This window comes from Psittacula echo (genome assembly GCF_963264785.1).
Source record: "Psittacula echo genome assembly, chromosome: Z".
NCBI classification, from domain to species: Eukaryota; Metazoa; Chordata; class Aves; order Psittaciformes; family Psittacidae; genus Psittacula; species Psittacula echo.
Genome location: NC_137742.1, coordinates 63,628,197 through 63,649,796, shown reverse-complemented (window position 1 = coordinate 63,649,796; position 21,600 = coordinate 63,628,197). Strand labels below are relative to the sequence as shown.

Genomic DNA, 21,600 nt, shown 5'->3' with positions numbered 1-21,600 from the left:
CAGAGCTACAAACAGTAGTGCGAGCGCAGGGGCAGCGAGGCAGGTGGGCAAGGAGCTGCTGCGGGCGCCGGGGAAGGCAAACCCCTGCGGCGCGGGGGCAAGACGGTGGTGGAGCAGGTGCACGTGCCCTGAGGGAACTGCGGCCTGGGAGGGACCCCCCCATGGGGCGAGGAGGAACATGAGGAGGGAACGAGCGGGGACAGGAGCGGCTGGATGGCTTCAGCTGACATGGCTCCTGACGGGCCACGGCCTGACCTCAGCCCGCATTACTCCTCCCCGCTGGGCTGTGCACGGGGGGCAGGCAGAGTTGGGAGTGAAGATGAGCCTAGGAAAACACGAGGGTGGCGGGAAGGTGGTGTTTTATTTTTTGGTTGTGTTTCTTGCTACCCAAGTTTACTCTGATTGGCAATAAATCAAAGTAATTTCCCCAAGGAAATCTTTTTTGCCCATGATGTTAACTGATAAGTGATCTCCCTGGCTTTAACTCAACACACAAGTAATTTTCCCCCCACATTCTGTTGAGTGGGAAGGCACCAGCATGGGCCTCCTGCAGCCAGGTAAGGTCAGCCCACCATCACTGCTTAGGTGCCTGCCTCAGAGAACTTCCCGTCACAAAGAATTATAATAATGAAATCTCAGTGCGCTATAATACAAAGTTAAACACAAAATTGATCACTTACAAAGATGCAGTTGGCAAGCATCAGGGAGTAACCCTGAGAGGTGTCCCCGCTCAAGGGGAGATCACCACCATCTATTAAGCTGCTTATCAGGGAGTGCTCAAAGAAAGCTCACTTAGGCTGTCGTATTTATGGAATAAAGTGAGCCAGCCAGCTCCCAGCCATATTCCGTGCAGTGGGAAAGATACGCATGGCACTCCTTGTACTCACAACCTCCCTTGTTCCTTGACAGATGAGTCTCAGAAGAACCACCTGCTTTCCTTTGTATGAATCACATGGTCAGTGTTCAGTTTGCAAGCTCGTATGCACCAGTGCACACCATGTCACCCTGTTCCTGTGTGGGTTTTCAGAGAACAGGTTGGAGTGAGAGAAGTTCTTGGCCTGGCTATGTGCTAGCCCTTTCCTGCTTTTGGGACCTGCACCACACTACCACTAGTCTGGTCAAAGAGGTGGGTGCAGCCATCACACCCCTGAACCTCTGCACTAGGGGATCCACATATGACAGCTCTTTTTGTCCTCTCTGAATCACTGCACAACAGGAGTGCATTGAGGCCACATCTTTGTTCATTTATGGCACTTTAGACTCCATTCCCTTTTCCCTACCCCATACTCGCCCTTCTGGGGCTTGAAACAACACTGAAAGGAGCAGGCAGCTCCACCTGCCTCATCCATGTGTGCCATCAATGGAGTCAGGTGGCATGGGGCTTGCACCTTGACCACCCAGGCCCCACAACCAGCTGCTTTCTCCTAACCTGTCTGGGAGGCTCCTTGGGGTGCCAGGAAGGAAAGAGTGGGGTGGCAGGGCAGCTTTACTGTGAGGTGCAGAGGAGCAGTTTGCTGGTGCTCTTGGATCTTGACTTAAACACTGCTGAAGTCTCTCTTCCTACTTGGGAACAGCTTGGCTCGCAGAGAAACTGCATGGGCAGTGCATGGCAGCAGGAGGACATGGGATTTCTTAGGGCTAGCTGTGGCATTTGGAGGGAAGCTGGAAGTTGTATGCTGTGGGGCAGCTGGTGATGGTGACTGCAGCAGAGACTGCCAGGCTGCACTGATCAGCACTGTCAGGGTTTAGGTAGTGGGGGCTATTGATGGGCCAGGAACACTCTGTGCCCTTCAAGCCAACTCAGAAATGGACAAAAACAGCCCAGTGCAGTAGAGGCAGGAGAGAATGATGGGAACTGAAGGAGACATGTGGAACATGTTGAGGACACAGCTGGAGATACACACTTGGGAGACGGGGCTTGATGCCAAAGGAAGGATGTCCCCCAGGCAATTGCAGCCCATGGGCAACTCATGCCAGGGCAGGGACACTGGTGGGGAACTGCACATGTCCAGCCCTGGGGCAGGGGCACACCCGAGGACATATCAACCCTGTTCTAGATGAACAACACAGGATCCAAAAAAATACAACATAATCCTTCAAAATACCTCAGGTTGAGTTTCTTTGGGGAAAAGAAGTCAGGCAAGCAATGCACCTAAGAGGAGACTGAACTTTTCCCTCTTTACACTATTCTCCTCATCTCTCTTGGATCTTGCCTTGCTCCTGCAGCTTCCTTCATTTGCTCATCCTGTTCCCAAATTTGCTCAGTTGTTCTTATCCTGTCTCTTCTTTGTAACCCTGGTCCTCTCAGCTATTTTCATCCTCCCTTCCCAACTATTCTGAACTAAACTTCCTGTAACAAGGTTTTACCCTTAAGCCCAGTAGGTGCAAACCATTTCCTTCCACTGATGAGTAACCACTCCACCTTTCCCTGTGGTCCTAATGCTCTCCTACTCCTTCCACTGCACAATCTCTTCCCCATCCCTGCTAGCTCCAGAGTCCCCTGCCCTGTCATGCATGCATGCTGTAAAGGCAAAACAAGTGTAACTTTTTGATTTCCACACTGTCAAGGCAGAGAACAGGACTCAAGTAACAGCTGGTCTTTCCCCATCATAGATACTTTTTTTTCCTCCTCAGAGTCTACTAGATGCACACCTCCTCTCACTGGAAATTGTCATCACAATTACATGCCCCATAGCAGCTTCACAGTTTGTGTAAGTATTGTAAAAGCTTATTTCCTGGAGTCCATCCATGTCCGCATACTCATTTTCGATAAACTTTCTTTTACCCCAACTCCACTTGAAGTAAAGCAGCTTTCCTAGCTTGCCCTGCATTCCTCTTATGTCTGTCTCCTTGCCTTGCTGCACTTCCCATCTGTCACTCTCCAGACCTCTGTGTTCAACTTGTACTCAACATCAGCAAGAACTGCCACTGAATAGCTGCCAGTATTACATGCCACCAAGTGCAAATGTGTGGACTCCGGAAGCAAGAGTGATTCAGATCTGCTCCTACTCAGGCAGCTTATGTAGCAATCACCTTCACCATTTGCCTCTGCCACGAAAACTGTGCTGCTATTCTGCAATACAGAATGTCAGCCAAGAGGCATACATTAGTTAGGAACCACTATTTGAAAACAATTTCGCATTTAAAATCGCTTTACTGTTTATTTACATATTGGCATTCGTAATTAAAGAGTTTTCCTTCAGTAGAAGAAAAATATTTTAAAAAATAAGGAAGTGTAGTTGGAAAGGAAGAGTGGTTACTCATGGTTAGAAAGAAACGGTTTGGACCTATTGAGCTTAGGAGTAAAATGTTATGGGAAGTTTAGTCCATATATCCCATAATAATGACTTTCTTGAGCTTTGCTTAGCCCACCTGATGAGACATGCAGTCGGTGATTAACTGGTGTTAAGTCAGGAAGAGCTGAAGCAAAACCTCCCTAATTCATCACAGCCCTGATGAATTCCTAAGCTTTCTGAATTGGCTTGACAAGGACTGTCAAGAATGCATACAATTTTCTTTGGCACTACACTTAACTGGATCAAATGCTAAAGAGGTCAAATGATTCCATCACAAACCTGGCTCCACCAGTTGGTAACTCCCATAAAGCGAGCCTCTGAGAGTCTCAAAATAGTTACCATTTTCCTTTGCAGCCGTTTGGGAGCAGAGGAGTTTCATTGCAGCCAACATGGCAATGTTTTCCTTAAATGTATTTAGAGGCTGCCAGTGAAAAATTCTTTTTATTAACAAGGCTGCTTTTTATTCCTTGTCTCCTCACAGTGTGGTACTTTTAACTTCTTGGGCTTCCTGCATTCCATATAACTTTGTTTTCTATGTTAACCTGAGCACCAGTACAGTAATTTTGTCATAATACTATTACTCCACAAATAAATAAATTGCATGGACTAAGGATCCCATACTTCTTCAATCACAAGCTTCAATGGTTTGCTTATACTGATAGACTGAATTCTGTCTGTCATCTGCAAACTGCTGTGTAAGCAAGATGATTAACCCTGTGTCTACATCAGACAGCAGCTCAGTGCAGTAAGAACTTCGTGATGTTTCAGAGGGCTTAGTTTAGACTAGTTGCATTCTAGTGCCACAGACAAAATGACCATCAAATGGTGGTGTCTGTCAGTTGCACACCAGGAGCTCGTAATCTCTTAGATAAATTTCATCCAAAAAGAATAAAGTTCAGCCCACTCCAACACTGTCCTGGAGGTTGAAGCATGCTAAACAGAGATAACTGGGAGAATCTCTTCAAAAGCACATTCCTAATCAAACACAAATGTGAATGTAAACAATACATTGTAAATGTACACAGTAAGTACAGATGTGCTAAGGAAAAATACAGTTTGAAGGACAAAGCATTCATTTGTTACCATTAAAATTTGGTTTCTTTAGTCCTTTCCTTCCTACAGCTCTGGAACCATTCTCAAACTTATGTTTCATGGCACTGTTCTGAATTATTGTTCTCTTAGCAATTTACAAACACAGAAGTGGAGAGAGACAGATTAAATGACTTGCCCAAGATCACAGTACAAATCATAAGCAAAACAGAATATAAAACTTTTCCAGCTTCCTCGTGTGTTTTTGCCACAAATTTGTACCAGACTTTTCATTTTGATATACAGAAAAAGACAAAGGATTTAGGACTGAATCTGTACGTTAGATTATTATTAGCAATACATCCTTACTAACAACTCATCCAGTAGGAAATTAATTTAGTCACAATATGAAAATATACCTCTCATTTATTTTGCTGAATATTTACTTTGTGAATTATTTTAGCCTTACTTTCCAATTGGGAAGAAAACCACAGGACTCACAAAAATGTGCTTTATCTTTAATTACATTTTAAAACGAATACCCAAATTCTAGTGAATCACTGTAAAATATACTGGAAATTGTTCTGCACATCAATCATCCAGATTTTTCTGTAACCACTTGGCAACTTTGATTAGTAGTTTTCTCCTTTCCATATTTTCAGTTTTCGTGAGCTCCAGTAGTAGAGTCGTAGCCACTCTCTCATCCTCTTCCAATGTAGCATTATAAAAAACCTGCAACTGAACAAATAAACACATGAGTTTGGTTCCTGTAACTTCACATGCAGCAAGCAACTGTGTACCTGACAGGTGAGTTAGACAGAAGTGCACAGAAAAGGGAGAAACTAAGCAGGGGACGGGGTGAGCTTACTGATTTGCAAATCCTTTCAAATGCAGCCAACTCAACGAGTAGTGATGGCAGCACAGTGTCTAGGACTAGTTGGGTAACAGAATCCTCTTGTGCTGCCTGTTCTACAATCACAGAACAAGAAATCTTTCCTATCAGTCTAATGAGCAGACGACAAGGGGCCTGAAGAATAGCAAAGAAACATGGGGGGGGAGTGGGAATGAACAATAAGAGAAATTATATTGATGTCAGCACAATAACCATCAACCTGATATGCCAGCAGCCCGACTTTTGGTACATGATCATGGCAAAGGTGATCTCTACAGGCAGATTTTAAAGAGGAAAATAAGACATCTTTTGATAATATTTATTGGTTCTCAGTTCCAGATCTGAAGGTTAATATACAGGCTGGCACTGCGCTATTGCTTTTGCCATCCCAGGGAGTTAACTTGTCCCTAAAGAAGAAAAAAAAAAACCAACTTACAGTTCATGAATGTTGAAGAGCTATTTCTTTGAATTTAGGAGCTAACTCTAGGAATTGTTCTCATTAGCATCCCTTCTCAGTTACTTGCTGTATGCACGCATCACTCAACAGCAAAAAAAGGAAAGCAAAACTTTTTTTGCAATGACAGATACTAGCTGTATGGGGCTGGCACAGAAACATGGATCACATGCAGACAGCACAAAAGTTGAGTTGAGGAAAGAAAATAATATTTTGGGAAAAAATCTGAGAAGACTTGGAGTGAAGGCAAAAGAGCAAGAAAAGAGTATGAGATGAACGGTGATTTGTCACAGGCAGTAATGTGGATTATTGCAGGGAACAAAATAAGACAGCCTAGAGCCACCTCACATAGACTTCCACTCATCAGCAGGTTTCCCAAAGCCCATTCCCTTTTTCCAGATGTACGGCAAACCAATTAGAAAATACTGTTCATGGGCTTATCTGGGCTGCCACACAGTGAAAAGGAAAGAACTGTCACATGTGTAGGCCACTAGTCGCGCACACAGGCAGGCAACCTCTTACACTGTAGCCACAAAGAGCAGGACAATATCACTTTACAAAAGCTGACCTTCACGCCATGCTTACCAAGCAACTGCACACACAGACTGCAGGGCTGTGGGTGCATGTTCACATGCTTATTTCTCAAATGAGGAAGTATAATTTTTCTCAATGTCTCAACACAGCAACATTGTACAATATATTCTGTTATTTCTTAAAAAAAACCAAGACATTTAAAAAGCTGTACTTACAAATCAGCAGTAAAGTTAAAACTAACTCCTCTGATTTACCTCTTGGATCTGTACATCTGTATTGACAAATCTTCCCATGACTTTTAATACATCATGTAATAATTCCTTCCCGTACCTGTAACATTTAGACGAAGGTCCTTCAAACAGCATGTTAGCAAACATACCAAATTTTATCTCATTTGAAAATATTCTCACTATTTAGTTATTATTTACCATGCTGGAAATATCAACTAAGCTGAAGTTTGCAACTGTGTGCTCTTTTTTCCCCTTTTAAAGAAATTAACACTCAATTTAGACATTAAAGCAGGGCGAAACACACTAATTACCCTTCATTTTTATTTCACAGGAAGATCTGGTATTCCTACTTCAGTGAAGTGAATTCTTTGCTTAAAATCAATAGTCTTTATGAGCCCATACAGCCAAATTGAGCTAGAAAAGCTAACCAGTATGATTCTAACAACTTGGCATTTCTGTGGGTATCTTTAAGATAAGGTATAAATTAACACCCACACTATTCTTTTGGTTTGAAAATAATGGGTCAGTTTCCCAGCAAATTTCTCATCAGTATAGAACACAGAAAAGCTGTGTAAGGGAACAAACTTGTGTGACACAAATATGCTACAACATGCCTTTTCTAGTGTTAACAATAAAGATATACATTTGAATGCCCCTAGATGCTTGGTTACACTGCCACTAAAAACTGCTGATGGACTCCTCTGCGACTGAAGACAGCAAGAATGTACTGTCAGAGCCCAGCTGCTTTTCACCGTTGCCAAGGACAGAGGGAGGCTTTGAACAGATATGAAAATACTTGCTTTGCTTGAGACAAGTAGCCCAGGTTCACCTGCAGTATACCTGCATTAGTTCAGGGAGGCTGGAGATGGGTTAGGACTTAAGTCAGTGAATATTAACTGCAGTTGGTCTTTGTAGTGCTTGCAAACCTGTAAGCTCCAACCCCCATCTGTCCATACTTTCTTTGGAGAAGAGGTTGCAATCTTACTCCAGCATTTTACACACATGCTTGTGAAATCCTAGTGGATAAACCCATTTCTAAAGTCAGATTTTCCAGGAAATTTAACATTTAAAAGCACTAAAACAGTCATAAACAGGCTGGTTTTTTAAGCATTGTGTCTTCTCTGACATTAAGCCATTATCAGAGTTGAATTCTCTGAAAACCCTCCTCTGCATACTTAAGGAATTGCATCAACTATACAAAAAAGCCATCTCTGGAACGAAAATCTGCACCTGGATTTTACAGCTCAAACACAGAGATGCAGGAAGAAACCAAAGAGCTACAGAAGTAAAGTCAACCCAGAGCTGGTTGCTTACCATACCTTTCATATAAAAGTGGCCAATTTTCTGTAACAAATTCCCAGGCTATACGGTGCCCAATATCCTTAGTCACTGCATATAAGATGACGACTGAAGTGTCATTGGCAGAAAATAGTGTATCACTGAGTCCATACTGCAAGTATCTGTTAGAAAAGAAGGTAATAATGGTACCTATCACTTGTTGTTTAACAGCGATGATCTGGAAATACTCAGTTCAGGAAAATTCCTGCTTCAACAAACACCATGATGTGGAAGGTTACACCAAAGTTGGTGTCAGTCTGAAATGTGTACTCAGCTTAGGTTTTGTCCTTACATCAGTGAAATCTCCTGTTCTTACCCACTGACTCTTATCAGTAAAATTAGGGTCTGTCAGGATATATGTTCTTTTCTTATCTGTGTTACAGATAGACAACCCCTCCACCAGACAACCCTGTGTTCTATATACACTAAGATATACTTTGATCAAGGTCACCTGTAAAGTAACCACGACTCTTTGGCACAGCTCATGGCCGATAGCAGGATATCTTTATCTTCTTTTGTGGAGTCAGTATGGTTATACATTTCCCATGCAAAATTCCATTCTTTATCACTTCCCACTGCAACACCATAGCAGCAGACCGTTCTTCTAATTAAAAAGGGAATTCTGCAAAGCAAAATATGATTAAGAGGTACTGTATTGCTGTAAAGTCAAAACCAACAATTAACCCATTAACTGAAAAAAAAATATTTACACCTAAAGTTGCACAAGAAAGGAAATATAAAATAGCAATCTAAATAAAGCCAGGAAATTTGATTGCTTTATGAATTATTTAAATGTTTTAAAAGCATGCAGTTTAAAGGCAAACCAAAAATGTTTTTAGAACAGTTGGACCAAGCTATTTTGTGTTTGTGTATGTACAGTGTCAATGCCACTCACATCACAGTCTAGGACAATGAATCACATCATTAGAGTGTATGGCTGCACACAGCATCACCCCAGACAAGCCTTTTCAAAGCTGCTCCAGTGAGTGCATCCAGAAGGAAGAGCAATGTGCAGCACGAACAGAAACATAAAGGACATTTCTCCATGCAACAGGCAGCCTCCTGTTTCTCCCACACCAAGGGAGAGTCCTCAACATGCCCGTTTTCATAACAGAATCTAAATGTGAACATTATCAGTATAATACTCCATGTGCAAAGGCTTGAACGAAGATTTCTCTTGTGGCAATGATGTATCTCTGATACTAAGACATTGTCAGTGCTTTCCAGTGATAGCAATGTATTCTACTGTGCAGGTGTCTGAAAACAGCTTAAATTAATGACATTTTTGACTGATTCTCTGTAGGAGAATGAGTTGCATTGCTACAAATGAAACATTTAACTTCCCAATGGCATGCTGTTAATCTAGTTAGCATTACTTAAGCCCAAGATTGTAGGTAAGAGGTATAAAAACTATCTTCCATTAGGTCAGAAGAGAGACTTGGAAAAAGAGATAAGTTTCTGGTCATAAAAGCTATTCTTTAGGCCCAAAACTGGAAGCAGCACATTCAAATGTAAATGTGATTTGAGAAAAATTCCTTTGAATTTCAGTAGACTATCCTAGAGAAAATGGGAATAATACCAGCAGAAAGAGAAAAAATATTATTCAGAGAGAAGTCTATAGGACAGCAGTCTTCAAAGCAAAGGTAGAGACATGTAAGTTATAAACTCTGGAAACTTAACTGCTGGAAAGGAGAGAGAGAATCAGGTGTTTTGCATGGCAGACATTACTTGTTAGGAACTGAAAATGCAAAATGCAGGGATTTTGATTGTCCTTTTGTGGGTGAAGAATTTCACTGGCATAATAACTGAAAATGTGGGCAATTTTTATGTTTACTGGAAAAAATTAGTTTGGATTCATTTACCTGGATATGGGCTGGATCATAAGGCATTTGTTACCGAGAACGATGATTACCAATATTGAGAGATTATGTCAAGGTGAAGAATAGTCCTATAAGAAATCCTTTTACAACAGACCTCATTTGAGTAAAAGGTCTAGTAATTTGTTTAATAATCACTTTGTAATGCTGTAGAAAGAGGTCACTGTAGGGTAATACAGGGTAAAGCTGTTTCGGCTAAGATACAGCTATTTATTTTGCTACTGCAGCTGTTCCAAGAATTTCATGAAAGTACTGGTTGCTGAGTGTGAAGCTCTTGTGGGTGAAGAGCATACAGGCTCTCTGTACCATTTGGCTGCAGATCTGATGTTTAGCATTCAAGGCAGGCTGTATGGGCACCTTACTATGGGACAGTGGTCTACTGGCTGGTAACACATGTGGTGGTTTATGTTGTATAGCTCCCAGAGGAAGTCCACTGTGGACCAGAGGGACTTTGGAGCTTCAGGTTATATTAGATGAGGGGTGGGGCTTATTAATCTTGATATTTTTCCTGGGAGTTGTTGTGTGGTTTGATATTCCTGGCTTGCCAGGATTCTCTTATTTCTGGATCTTGGGAAAGATACAAAGAGATGCTGGGAAGAAAGGTAGATTATTTTACATCATTTTCCTACATCTAATGCAGAAGTGACATGGTGATTTCTTAAGTTTTGAGGACAATGGCAGCATGTGGTTACCTTTAGTAAATAACTAAAATGTACAACAACATTCTCCCTCCCTCAATTTCCTTCTTTCAAAAGAAGACAAGCCAGAAACACCACCACAGAGAATGCATTAATTTGGCTGGCTTCACTTCACTCCTATAAGCAAAAAAGAGTAAAACTGAAAAATTGGCTGGAAATCATGGCTCTTGGCTTGTTATTTCTGTGGAACAGATAAAAATGCACCGTATCAAGTCCAGTTAAGTTCTACCAGGAACTATTTGGAAATGTTCAGCTGAAAGTTGGTCACCTTATCTGAAAGGGAAAAGCATTGTATGTTTGCAGTTCTAGTGTCCTCAACATAAGAACGACATGGAATTGTTTAGGACATGGAATTGTTGGAACAAGTCCAGAGGAGGGTCACGAGGATGATCAGGGGCTGGAGCACCTCCTGTATGAAGAGAGGGTGAGAAAGTTGGGACTGTTCAGGCTGGAGAAGGCTGCCTGGAGACCTCATAGCAGCCTTCCAGTATCTGAAGGGGGCCTACAAGGATGCTGGGGATGGACTATTCATCAGGGACTGTTGTGACAACACAACAGGTAACAGGTTAAAACTTAAACAGGGGAAGTTTAGATTGAATATAAAAAAATTCTTCACTGTGAGGGTGGTGAGGCACTGGAATGGGTTGCCCAAAGAAGTGGCAAATGCTCCATCCCTGGCAGTGTTCAAGGCCAGGCTGGACAGAGCCTTGGGTTTAGTGTGAGGTGTCCCTGCCCATGGTGATGATCCTGCCCCTTAAGATGATCTTAAGGTCCTTTCCAAGCCAAACCATTCTGTGATTATATCCTTCCACAGACATGAGAATCCTGCTGGGTTCCACCTGTGGCGGAACAGCTATAGCGTGCTGTTACGAATTTTCCTCTCAGAAAGGAGACTGTAAGAGCATCTATTCATAAAGTTTACTGTGCCCCATTACTTTTCTATCCTCTTTTAAGTGACCAGGAACTATGATCTGTCATTTGAAACATAAGAGGTGTCCTATCTCCTATGTTTTCTTCCTTTAAAACATGGTCTTTTTTTTACACTTAATAAAATTCATAGTTGCATTTTCTTCCACAGTTACAGCTATGTGAAGTGTGAGGCTGCAAAGTCCCTTTGAACTTATCTCAGTGCCAGAAGGACAGTGAAATTAATCTTCTCTGTGTAATTTAAAACCAGCTCAGCTGATACATTTCACAGACTTTTCAGCTCTTCAACTCAGATAAGGTATGTAGTATTCCTCCAGGAAAAAAACATTTCAAATACTATTAATAGGGGAAGATCGGTGTCTGTTTTGAGAACAGCCTGAGAATTCAGGATAGCATGGTTTCTTTTAGTATTGGATAGTAAGAGTATTCTCTCTGGAACATAACAGCATGTCTTTAGGCTATTTGAACTTTTCAGCTTAACTGCAAAGTAAACTTTGTTTTTTTATGAGGATGATCACTATGGAGCTATTTAAAAAACCACAAACATAAATGTACAAGTTCATTCTACTTAGCCAACTACATATATCAACAGATATACAAGTAACAACTAAATATTTATTACAACAAATAAAAGTAATAATAAACTGAATATTCACTTACCAGTGCCAATACAATTTGACTATTGCATAGAAAAACATCAAAAGAAAGGGGGAGGAAAAGAGAATAAGAATTTCAATACATCATAATTTTTCTTTAACAATGCAACGCTCATACAGAAAGTCTGCTCCTGATAGACCCCAGGCTCTAGCCTCACAGACCAGAAACCTGACCACCAGGCTGCAGTATCAGCATAAGAACTGACAGCTGTTCCCAACACCTCTTTACGAGAACACAAAACATGCAAGGCAATTTGATGGGCTCACCATGGGTAGATGCCTGTATCATACAGACATCATTTCAGTCAGTATTTCTAAAAGAAGCTTAGAAACTGAGTTGGTATATCGTACACCTAAGGCTGTACTGCAGCAAAGGGACTGGACAATATGTGATAGTGGACATAATCTGATCACCTGTTATGTGGCTAAACAGATTTTGGTCTTCATGGCAAAAAAGCTGTATCCTCCAGCCTGTAAAGTCTATGAAAAGCAATAATTATAAAATCATCATAAAGTTTGGATCTGGGGAAGAGGATGGGGGGCACAGCTAGGCATAAATTCTGTCCTTCTCTCAAGAAAGAATAGCAGTGTACAGGAGCATTTCTCTTTCTGCTTCCCCTGTGTAAGAGCCCTTTAACTTCCCACCTCACTTACACATGCACACCTCTTAAGAGCACATCATCATTCTTACTTGTACTCAGGGTTGTCCATCCACTTAGCATACAGTTCAGACGACAGGTTCAAACAGTCTTGGAGACCCAGCCAGCACGCTGTTGCAAAAAGCTTTTCCAAATACACTCTTGAAGGGAAGCCAAAATATCAAGAATAAAAGATACGTATTCTACATTTGGAGTACCTGAACTGTGCTTGACCAGCACAGATTCACAGAATCACAGAATCAGTCATTAGGTTTGGAAGGGACCTTTGGAGATCATTTAGTCTAACCCTCCTGCCAAGCAGGGCCACCTACAGCAGGTTACACAGGAATGTGTCTTAAGTGTGTTTTGGATGTCTCCAGAGAAGAAGACTCCACAACCCCCCTGGGCAGCCTGTTCCAGTGCTCTGCCACCCTCAGTGTAAAGAAGTTCTTCCTCATGTTGAGGTTTCAGCCATTAACCCAGAAGAACCTCTACTAGAAACAGTTGAGGTTTAATGAAAAATAAGAATTCATAAATAAATAAATAAACTACCAATAATAGTAGTTGCAACATCAACATTCATGGACATTAATGAGATTATGAATGTACTATAATTTTTCTTGTTCGGTTTTTTTTGGTTGGTTGGTTGGTTTTTTGTTTGGTTTGGTTTGGTTTGGGGTTTTTTTTGTGGTTTATATCCCTCTTGGGAGTTTTAAAAACCTAATTGCACCTAGCCCAAATCACTCGTACATTCAAGACTGTGGCTGCAGTGGCCTTGCAAAATGAAGCGTATTAAAGTTCTAGGGATTGATCCATAAATCACATCTAAAGTATACTCCTGTCAGGTTTTCACCAACTAGCAGCAGCCTGTTGAGCCTATTCTCTAATCAACAAAAGCTACCACTTAGATCATTAAACTATCATCTTTTATGCTCACTAAATAGACCATAATAAGTAACACATTCCTTCAGGACAATAAAAATAATATTCAGTTACATTCAAATCAATTTGACCATTTTTCCTGTATCCTGTGTTGAAATTTAGAGGCAAACTACAGTGTATCAGATCCATTCACATCAGAAAAAAATTTTGAGAAAAGCAGAATACTTACTGAGCAAAATAGTCATCTTCCAAAGCATCAACATTTTCACGAATAAAACCTGCATAATAATGGTATATTGGCAACATTCTCTTTAAAAGGTATTTCTTTTAAAAGAAGGGAAAGAAAAATTACTTTAGATGCAAGTTTTTATTTTACTGTATTTTTCCTTATTTTCTCAGATTTATCTTAAATATTTACCACTATTATTATTAATTTCTTAACAAACCACCACATTAAAATAAACTATATAAAATGGGTCTAAAATTCAATACACCTGCACATCCATTCAAACTGGGAAGTTACCATTTCACATCACTAGGACCTTTAAACTTGTTATGAAAGAAAACAAATGTTCATTCTCAGGCAAAAAAAAAACCCAAACAAAAAACCAACAGAAAAAGAACATGTCAATACTTTAGAAAATACGATAGAAAATACTTCTCACATATTTAAAACATACTTTTACTTTAGAATTTAAGAGAACTACTACTGTGGGGTTGTACTTTAAACAGAAGTGAAATCTTCAAGTAGAAGTGAAGGAAATAAGAAAGACAGTATCTCAGGTAGCTCAAATATGTGAAAGAATCCTCTCATTTAGTATCAAAACCCAATCCCTTTTTTCTCTCTATGAAGACCAGCTGGAAGGCAGTACAAACCACACAGCACACACATACTATATGCCCTTTATACATAACAGTGTTACTCCTGCTACTTACCACTGACTATTTATTACTGACTGATACCTGTATTTTCCAGATGCTCAGTTTTTCAAAAACCCAGGATCAAGGTTAATAAAAGGAATTTTATATATCTCTGCTTTATAATAAAAATTGCTTGAAGTTCAATGATATTTTTATCATTAATATATACAAATAAGTACCTCCTTCTATTAAAAAAAGAAAAAAAAAAAGACAAATCATGCAAAGGGAACAACAAGAACTATCACTCATCACAGTCATCATTATTTTCTTGAGAATTTAAAAAGCATTCATTTTAGGCAATTTATTTAAAAGGTCTAGCATCTTTGCTAACTAACAAAAAAGTTGATACCTTTAAAAGTGGATATACTTCATAGTTTTTCAGAGTACTTTCCAAATTCTCAGGTACTAGGTTTAACAAAACCATATTCCATATGAAGAGTTCATCTTCTCTGGCAAGGTACTTTGTTAGTTCAAATGCTGTTTCAATCTGAATATATCCAAACCTATTTGAAAATAAAAAACCTCATACTTGAGTGTATCTGACCACATTAATCAGCTACCATGAATATCTGTTTATTTATGAAACTGACAATAAAACATCAGAAAACTGCATGGAAAGTGACCTAGAAAAAATGTTGGAAAAATAGAGCTAACTCTCACGTTTATTACAGTGCCACTCTCAAAGTAATAGGACAATCATGGCAGTAAGCATGGCAGCATGCAAGCTATTCTGCTTGTGCCTTCAGAACAGAGCATAAGCGCATTTACAGCACAAGCACATTTACAGCACACATCAGTCTCACTAGAACAAAATGAAGTGAAAGAGCACTGGTATGAGTTTTAATATGTTTATATTTTTGCTGCTTAAACAATGTATTTTCATTACAGGTTCTTTTGTAGAATATAAATTATTGTAAAAAACAATCCATTTCATTCACATGCACATTATTTGTGGAATGAACAACTTCAGCATGGCATTTCTGTGCCTCAGTATGGAATAAGCACAGAATTATTTTTTTCCCAATTAAATTCCAATTCAAGCCCTCTCCTCCAGGGCAGAAACATTTCTAATGTATTTACACAGAAGCACAGTTCTATACTTTACAGTTATATTTCGTATTAAATACTAATTTTGAGCTCTTTTATGAGAAAGAGCATTTGTGTGAGAGAAGAAATGGGAATTTTTACTTTCTCCTCCCAGGGCTACCTCCACAGGCTCTGAGGGGGTGCAATATGCTTTGACCACCTCCTCCCTTAGCTCGCACATTGCAGGTGTCTGATGCTTTTGTGATCTCTGGTACGTTTAAGGCACAGACATACGTTGCTTCTTCAGCTCCCTACAGTACTGCTGACCTCTCTAGCACCATGACATGAACAATGGAGTCATCCATCAGCCAGGGAAATTGAAGAGTTATTAACAGTGATGGAGGACATCATAGCTGAGATAGCTGAGAATAAATTATGGGAAATTCAGAATTTCATTCAGAATCTTTCTTCTGTTACAACGAATATAGGTTAGTCCTTAAAAAACTCATGGCAGTGCCATTACTTAAAATATTTTCTACGAGTTGGAACAAAACTTAGAAGAAATTTTGAAAGAAATCGCTCAGCACTGACAGAAGAATGGATTAAATACTTAACTCCCTCAGTGTTTTGTCAAAACAGCTGTTGTTCTTATGAGGCACATATGGGCAGGAATGAACAAAGCAGAAGTAGCAATGTTGAATGCAATCATGTAGTTTAATCATTTTCTATGACATACTCGAAACATACTTACTGTGTCAATGCAAAAACATCATCTATCAGCTGGAACCTGCTGACAGCAGGAATAGCCTGCAGAGAGTATTTATGGTGGTTTTAACAGATCTAAAACATGTCACTAAGAGCTTAAAAAAGCTTTACTATGTTTTAGAACGATAAGACACTTTTTCTAAGGAAAATCTTCTACAAAAAGTCATAAAATGGATCCTGCACTTTAAGCTGAAATTACATATGTGCTTTCAGGGATGTTTGTATATGTAAATATATAGCTACATAATATAAATATACAGGTACAGTACATTAAGCATGGAATTTCAAGACTCCTCTTACTTGCATGCTGAAATTAAAATTAAAATATGGAAATGCTACATTTCCTAAAAACATCCTAGTTCTATCATTTTAATACATTTTTAACTTCTGATGCTTCAGTTCAGAGTGCATCCTCTGTTTTAGTCCACAGCAAAGTGTCTGGCACTATCATGCATTAAATGACTGAGGCAGAGCTGTGGGCAAACCCTTGCCTACAATTTGTGCTCTTGTTAGGACTGCTGGTCCCTCCTCATCTCCTCCCTGCTTCCATGCCCTACAGCTTGACCACTGCTCGAGAGAACCTTCCCACTGACTGGTGCCAACCAAGTCAGCACACACCTAATTTCCTACTGCCTTAGCTTTGCTGTGGAAGAAAAAAACCTCGTAGAAAGAAAATCAGTGTGCCATAAAAAGGTTTAACCACACTCCATGTTCCTATCACTCTTGTTTCCCGACCTTCTGGAGAAGTTGTCTGACTGCACTGATTACTGTGATGCTGAAAGCTTAAACTTTCTCACTGTTCTTAACAAAACCAAGAAGTTGACATTACTACTGGAACCTCTGGCTCACTCCTGGGTGAGGCAACATTAAAAACTATCCAAACCCATATACAGCCACAGGTATAGGCTGTTCTGTACCGCTTTCACCTTCAGCCCAAACTGTGGCAAGTCAGAGGTCTCTATAGTGTCCATAGAGGACTGAAAGAGCACAAGTAGAACTGATTAAGACTTCTGAGAAAAATCTAAAAAAAACCCCAAAACAAACCAACCAACCCCACAAACAAAAGCAACAAAACCAAACAAAAATCAACACAAAAAACAACCAAAACCACCCAAGTCAGGTGACTTTTTTCCTGAAATTACACTGGCAGAAATACTGTGATTTGTGGAAATGTGGAAATAAAAAGCTTTCTTGCAGCTTTCCTTCTCCATGGTTACCTAACAGCAGATAAAGCTCAATCACACATGCATACCAATAACTCTTGAGCCAAATTTAAGATACTGAAAGAACCATTAGCTGTTAAGACAACTTTGAAGACAGAATGCCATCTCATGTTGTTATTTTTCATGCATATGTGAAATTACTTGGGCCTGTTCCTCTCCCACTATGAAAGGCTGCCAGTGACTTCAGTGGTGCAACAGTGGATCATTTATTCTTATTTGATACACAAGTTTCTCACTATTCCAGGTTTTCATCAGTGTGATTACTAGTAAGAACTGCAAGAAGAAATACATGGAAAGAGTCTGTTTATAAGCCTGAGAAGAGAAATGTGATCTTACCTTTGGATCATTTTCAAGCAAGCGTGCTAATCTTTTTAAGTTTAACTGATCATAGTTTACTCTGTAGTATCCATTTAAATTTACATTCAGCAGGACCCAGTCATATTCTGATTCTGATACTTGCATTTCAGGAAACGCTTCTGTAAAGTGACATTAAAGTGTTTCATTTTATTTTCTGTGCACTGCCAAATTCTCTCCACAAGTTAGATGAGATGGAAAAGTGGCACTTGACAGATAGCAGCTTAACCATTTAAAACCAGCTAGAATATAGCACTAGCAGTACTTCCTCTATAATAGCATATTGGTTCAATGCTGTGCTAATTATCAAGAGCACTTTTAGATACAGCTAAGACAGCAAAACTATGCTCCTCCACTACCGAGGCTGAGTGAAATATGTTCCACCATATCAAAACCATCCTTCTAATGTGCCTCTTATTGCTGCATGGATGTCTCAGGGACAGGGTCCAACACTATTACATGGGCAGAAGCTACAAATAAAGACATTGCCTGAGGAGCCCTCAACCAACAGGACAGGCTTTTAACACTGTACAGTGCAGCACCGAATGAACACACTTGGCACTGCTTGGAGCTTTGAGTTTAACACGTGTAGAAGGATGATTCATTAGCTCCTGCAGAGCTATTTACAGCAACAAAACACATGCAAAATCACTTTTGAGATGTTTCCTCTTTATGTATTGTTATGCCACTGCAGCAATTATTCCTAAATTCAAGTTAACACTTTATATTAAATCCCTCATTTTCATTTTGCAAAATTACTGTGATGAACACCTCTTAATAACAACATAACACTTCTAAACCAGAAGAGAACTCACAGGGGTTCTCAAAATAGTAACTGAATTTAAAATTACCCTTAACATTTCCATGTTTGTAAATAAACATTTGGTTTATTTATTCATCAAAAAGTCAAAAATAAAATTATTTTTTTAATCTAAAAACATGAATGCAAATTCCTTGACTGAATAGTGTCTGATAAGTTTGCTACATGGCTTTCATGTATTAAGTGTATTAATTTGTTAATTATTAAACTTGTATTAAGTGAAATGTGTTTTACCTCCTTATTCAATTCAAATGCATCCTGTGTAGAGAAGAGTTAGCTGTGTTTTTATTAGTTTGGTTTTAGCATGCATGAACAAATACATTACTTACTGCTGCTTTTATCTAACCACATTAAGGGCTGTGATGATCCATTTCTCATCCAAGAAATAGGAATAATCCATGTGTTACTTAAATAAAAAAAATAAAATAATTAATTCTTAAGCTTAAAAATACCCCACTCTCAGCTTATGCTAAACTAGATTGCAAATGAGCTCCTCCTTACAAGAATCTCTATCTAACTTCTTTCCTCTGACACACAAAACCTCAGCAGATGGTGGTACATACGCTGAATCAGTACTTAGGATCACCAAAAAGTTTAAGCATCTAGAATACTGCCCGTATTTGAACACTGCTGTATCTCTGTGATCTGGCTTTCCTTCTTCAGGCAATAATTTTATTCTCCTCAGCTACAGCACTTCATCCTATTTTTGGAGAATATAAAGCTCCTTTTCAGAAGGGTGTCCACTGAAAAAAGCCCCCAGCCAGCAATACAATTGTAATTCTGACAGCTGTAATTTCCTTTCTGAGGAAATGTAAAACTCCTGGTGAAAACAGAGGAAAGCTTCAAGACCTGAAAAATTCTGCAATACATAAAATCATACAAGCATAGAATCATAGAATGGTTTGGGTTGGAAGAGACCTTAAAGATCATCTAGTTCCAACCCCTTGCCATGGGCATGTCCTGGATTTTCTTACATTCACTTCATACAATTCATGGTATTGTCTCTTGCTAACTCAGTAAGGATTTAACATTTGTAACCTCAGATTCCTATTTGAGCTAACCAAAACCACTGAATGGACTCCAAATCCTGGAGCCTGGGAGCAAAGGAAACTGTATGGTTCTTGTTAAGATTTCTTCTGGCTGTTTTTATGACCAGCAATAGCAGCCACGGGAAAGCTGCTCTGGGTTTTGTTCTCCTTTATACTTTTTACCTGTGTGAGAACTCATCTTATGGGCCCTGTCCATTCATCCCAACGCTCATGACAACTGCTGAATCTCATGAAAGTTCGGACTTTAGCCATAAGTTTCCAAAGTGGGCAGCTCCTTCTATCACCATTTTTAGACATTTAAATAAACAGCACAGCTTTCAAATGGACCAGGCAACGCTCACTGACAGGAACTTAGAGCTGTGTGTCAGGTACCAGGCAGTTTCCTAGAAAGTGCTTAAATGAAACCCCTTTACCTTTGCCAAGCTGAAGAGAATGGGAACATGTGCGCTGTAAAGAAGCTACAGCATGGTTCATCCAGGTCCCTAGTCTGCATAACCGAGGGAGGAGGAAAGAAGAAAACGCCAGGCAAAACTCCGGCTCTGCAACCTATTCCTGCCCTGTCCTTACAAAACCATCATGTGGCTGGAAATGTCACTACTCCAGAGGAAAGCAACCTTTTGGCAAAGCAAGTGGCTTGCAGAACTACTCCAGTCTCCAACAGATTTTACTTAGTTGCTTGTGACAAGAAGAACACATAAAGTCAAAAAATCAGATGATAGTCAAAACATAATATCCTAACTGAAGAGTTTCCTGCAAAAAATAGGGTATAAACATACAATAAAAACACAAACTAAACATACTTGTAAGAATCAGTACTGTTTTCATTCTTTTTATTAAGAAATTGTTCCTGACTGATTGTGCCAGTGGTTAGATTTAATGTTAAAACTGGAAACCCATTTTGGCATGTCCAGGAATCCATTATTTGTTTTACAGATGCTGGCAATTGAACTTCATTCTGTGCATCTATGACCTGCAAGAGAAACAAGAATTATAAACAGTTACAATAAAAAGATAGTTACTGATATTGCTTCAGCAACACTCTAGCAGTTGTTCTAAAATATTAGAGAAAATATAACTGCTTAGCAGTTTACTGGCCTTTGGTTCATGTAAAAAAACCCCAGTGTAACAAAGTCCAAATGACATTATTGACATTATAACAGAGTAAGCCTTTTTAAAATTATGAAATACTGAGCTGATATTTCTCATTCTTATTGCTAACCTGCATTCTGACTGCTGACCTTTCTCTTCTTAGTGTTAATATATTTACACACCTCTTGGGCTATGGCAGATCTGATTTGTTGATTTCATTCAAATAAAGCTGCCATAACAGAAATTTTTAAGTGACTACCTAATGAACAAAATTAATAGTAAAGGCAAATTGAAAAATCTACTAAGCTGTAGCCCCAGCTAGCGTGAATTGGTACAGGCTCTGTTAGTTTAAAAGATGTGACAGCCTTGCATATCTGAAATTGCGGCACTCTAGTTCTTAACCTGAGAATGAGTCTGCAACACAATGTAAGCCTTCTTTAGAGGACCAGGAAACTGGAATTTTAATAAATAAACCTATTCTTTGCACCTGTTTTCCTGTTCAGATTTCTGCCAAAACCAGCAAAGGGTGAAAATGTTGAACTGCTGCCCTGGGTATAGACTTTGCTGGATCTGTGACTTATCAGCATCTTAATCATCAAGCCCAGAGCATCACACACTCTGATCTGGCAAAGCTTAGACCCCAGAAGAATAGGCTATGCAATTTCATGCAGGCTTACACAATCGCCATGAAACCCAAAACTCCACCTGGCCCTGAATTCCCATCTCATCTCTCTACTCCTGTACTTAGCTCCACTGGTCTCAGGTGCAGTAAAGCAGCCAAATAAACACTTCTGAAGACATTAGCCAAAAGAGACAGCAAAGCAAATGTTATGCAACAGACTGAACTAGGGATACCCAAAATCCAGTGCAGTCTTCTACAAATAGTATATGGCCTAAATTTG

General features: G+C 39.6%; 1 protein-coding gene across 1 annotated transcript in view; it reads right to left on the bottom strand.

Annotated features, from left to right (window-relative positions):
- Positions 1-4,916: 4,916 nt before the first annotated feature.
- Positions 4,917-21,600, bottom strand: part of LVRN (laeverin) — a gene marked incomplete at both ends in the record, with an annotated part of 37,060 nt that continues 20,376 nt past the window's right edge. Inside the window, 11 exons of the mRNA XM_080636774.1 lie at positions 4,917-5,063; positions 6,460-6,535; positions 7,755-7,895; positions 8,225-8,395; positions 12,623-12,730; positions 13,681-13,775; positions 14,722-14,875; positions 16,150-16,205; positions 17,723-17,862; positions 18,890-18,966; positions 20,410-20,579. Coding sequence (XP_080492900.1) covers positions 4,917-5,063; positions 6,460-6,535; positions 7,755-7,895; positions 8,225-8,395; positions 12,623-12,730; positions 13,681-13,775; positions 14,722-14,875; positions 16,150-16,205; positions 17,723-17,862; positions 18,890-18,966; positions 20,410-20,579 — 1,335 coding nt within the window. The remainder of the gene's footprint in view (positions 5,064-6,459; positions 6,536-7,754; positions 7,896-8,224; positions 8,396-12,622; positions 12,731-13,680; positions 13,776-14,721; positions 14,876-16,149; positions 16,206-17,722; positions 17,863-18,889; positions 18,967-20,409; positions 20,580-21,600) is intronic.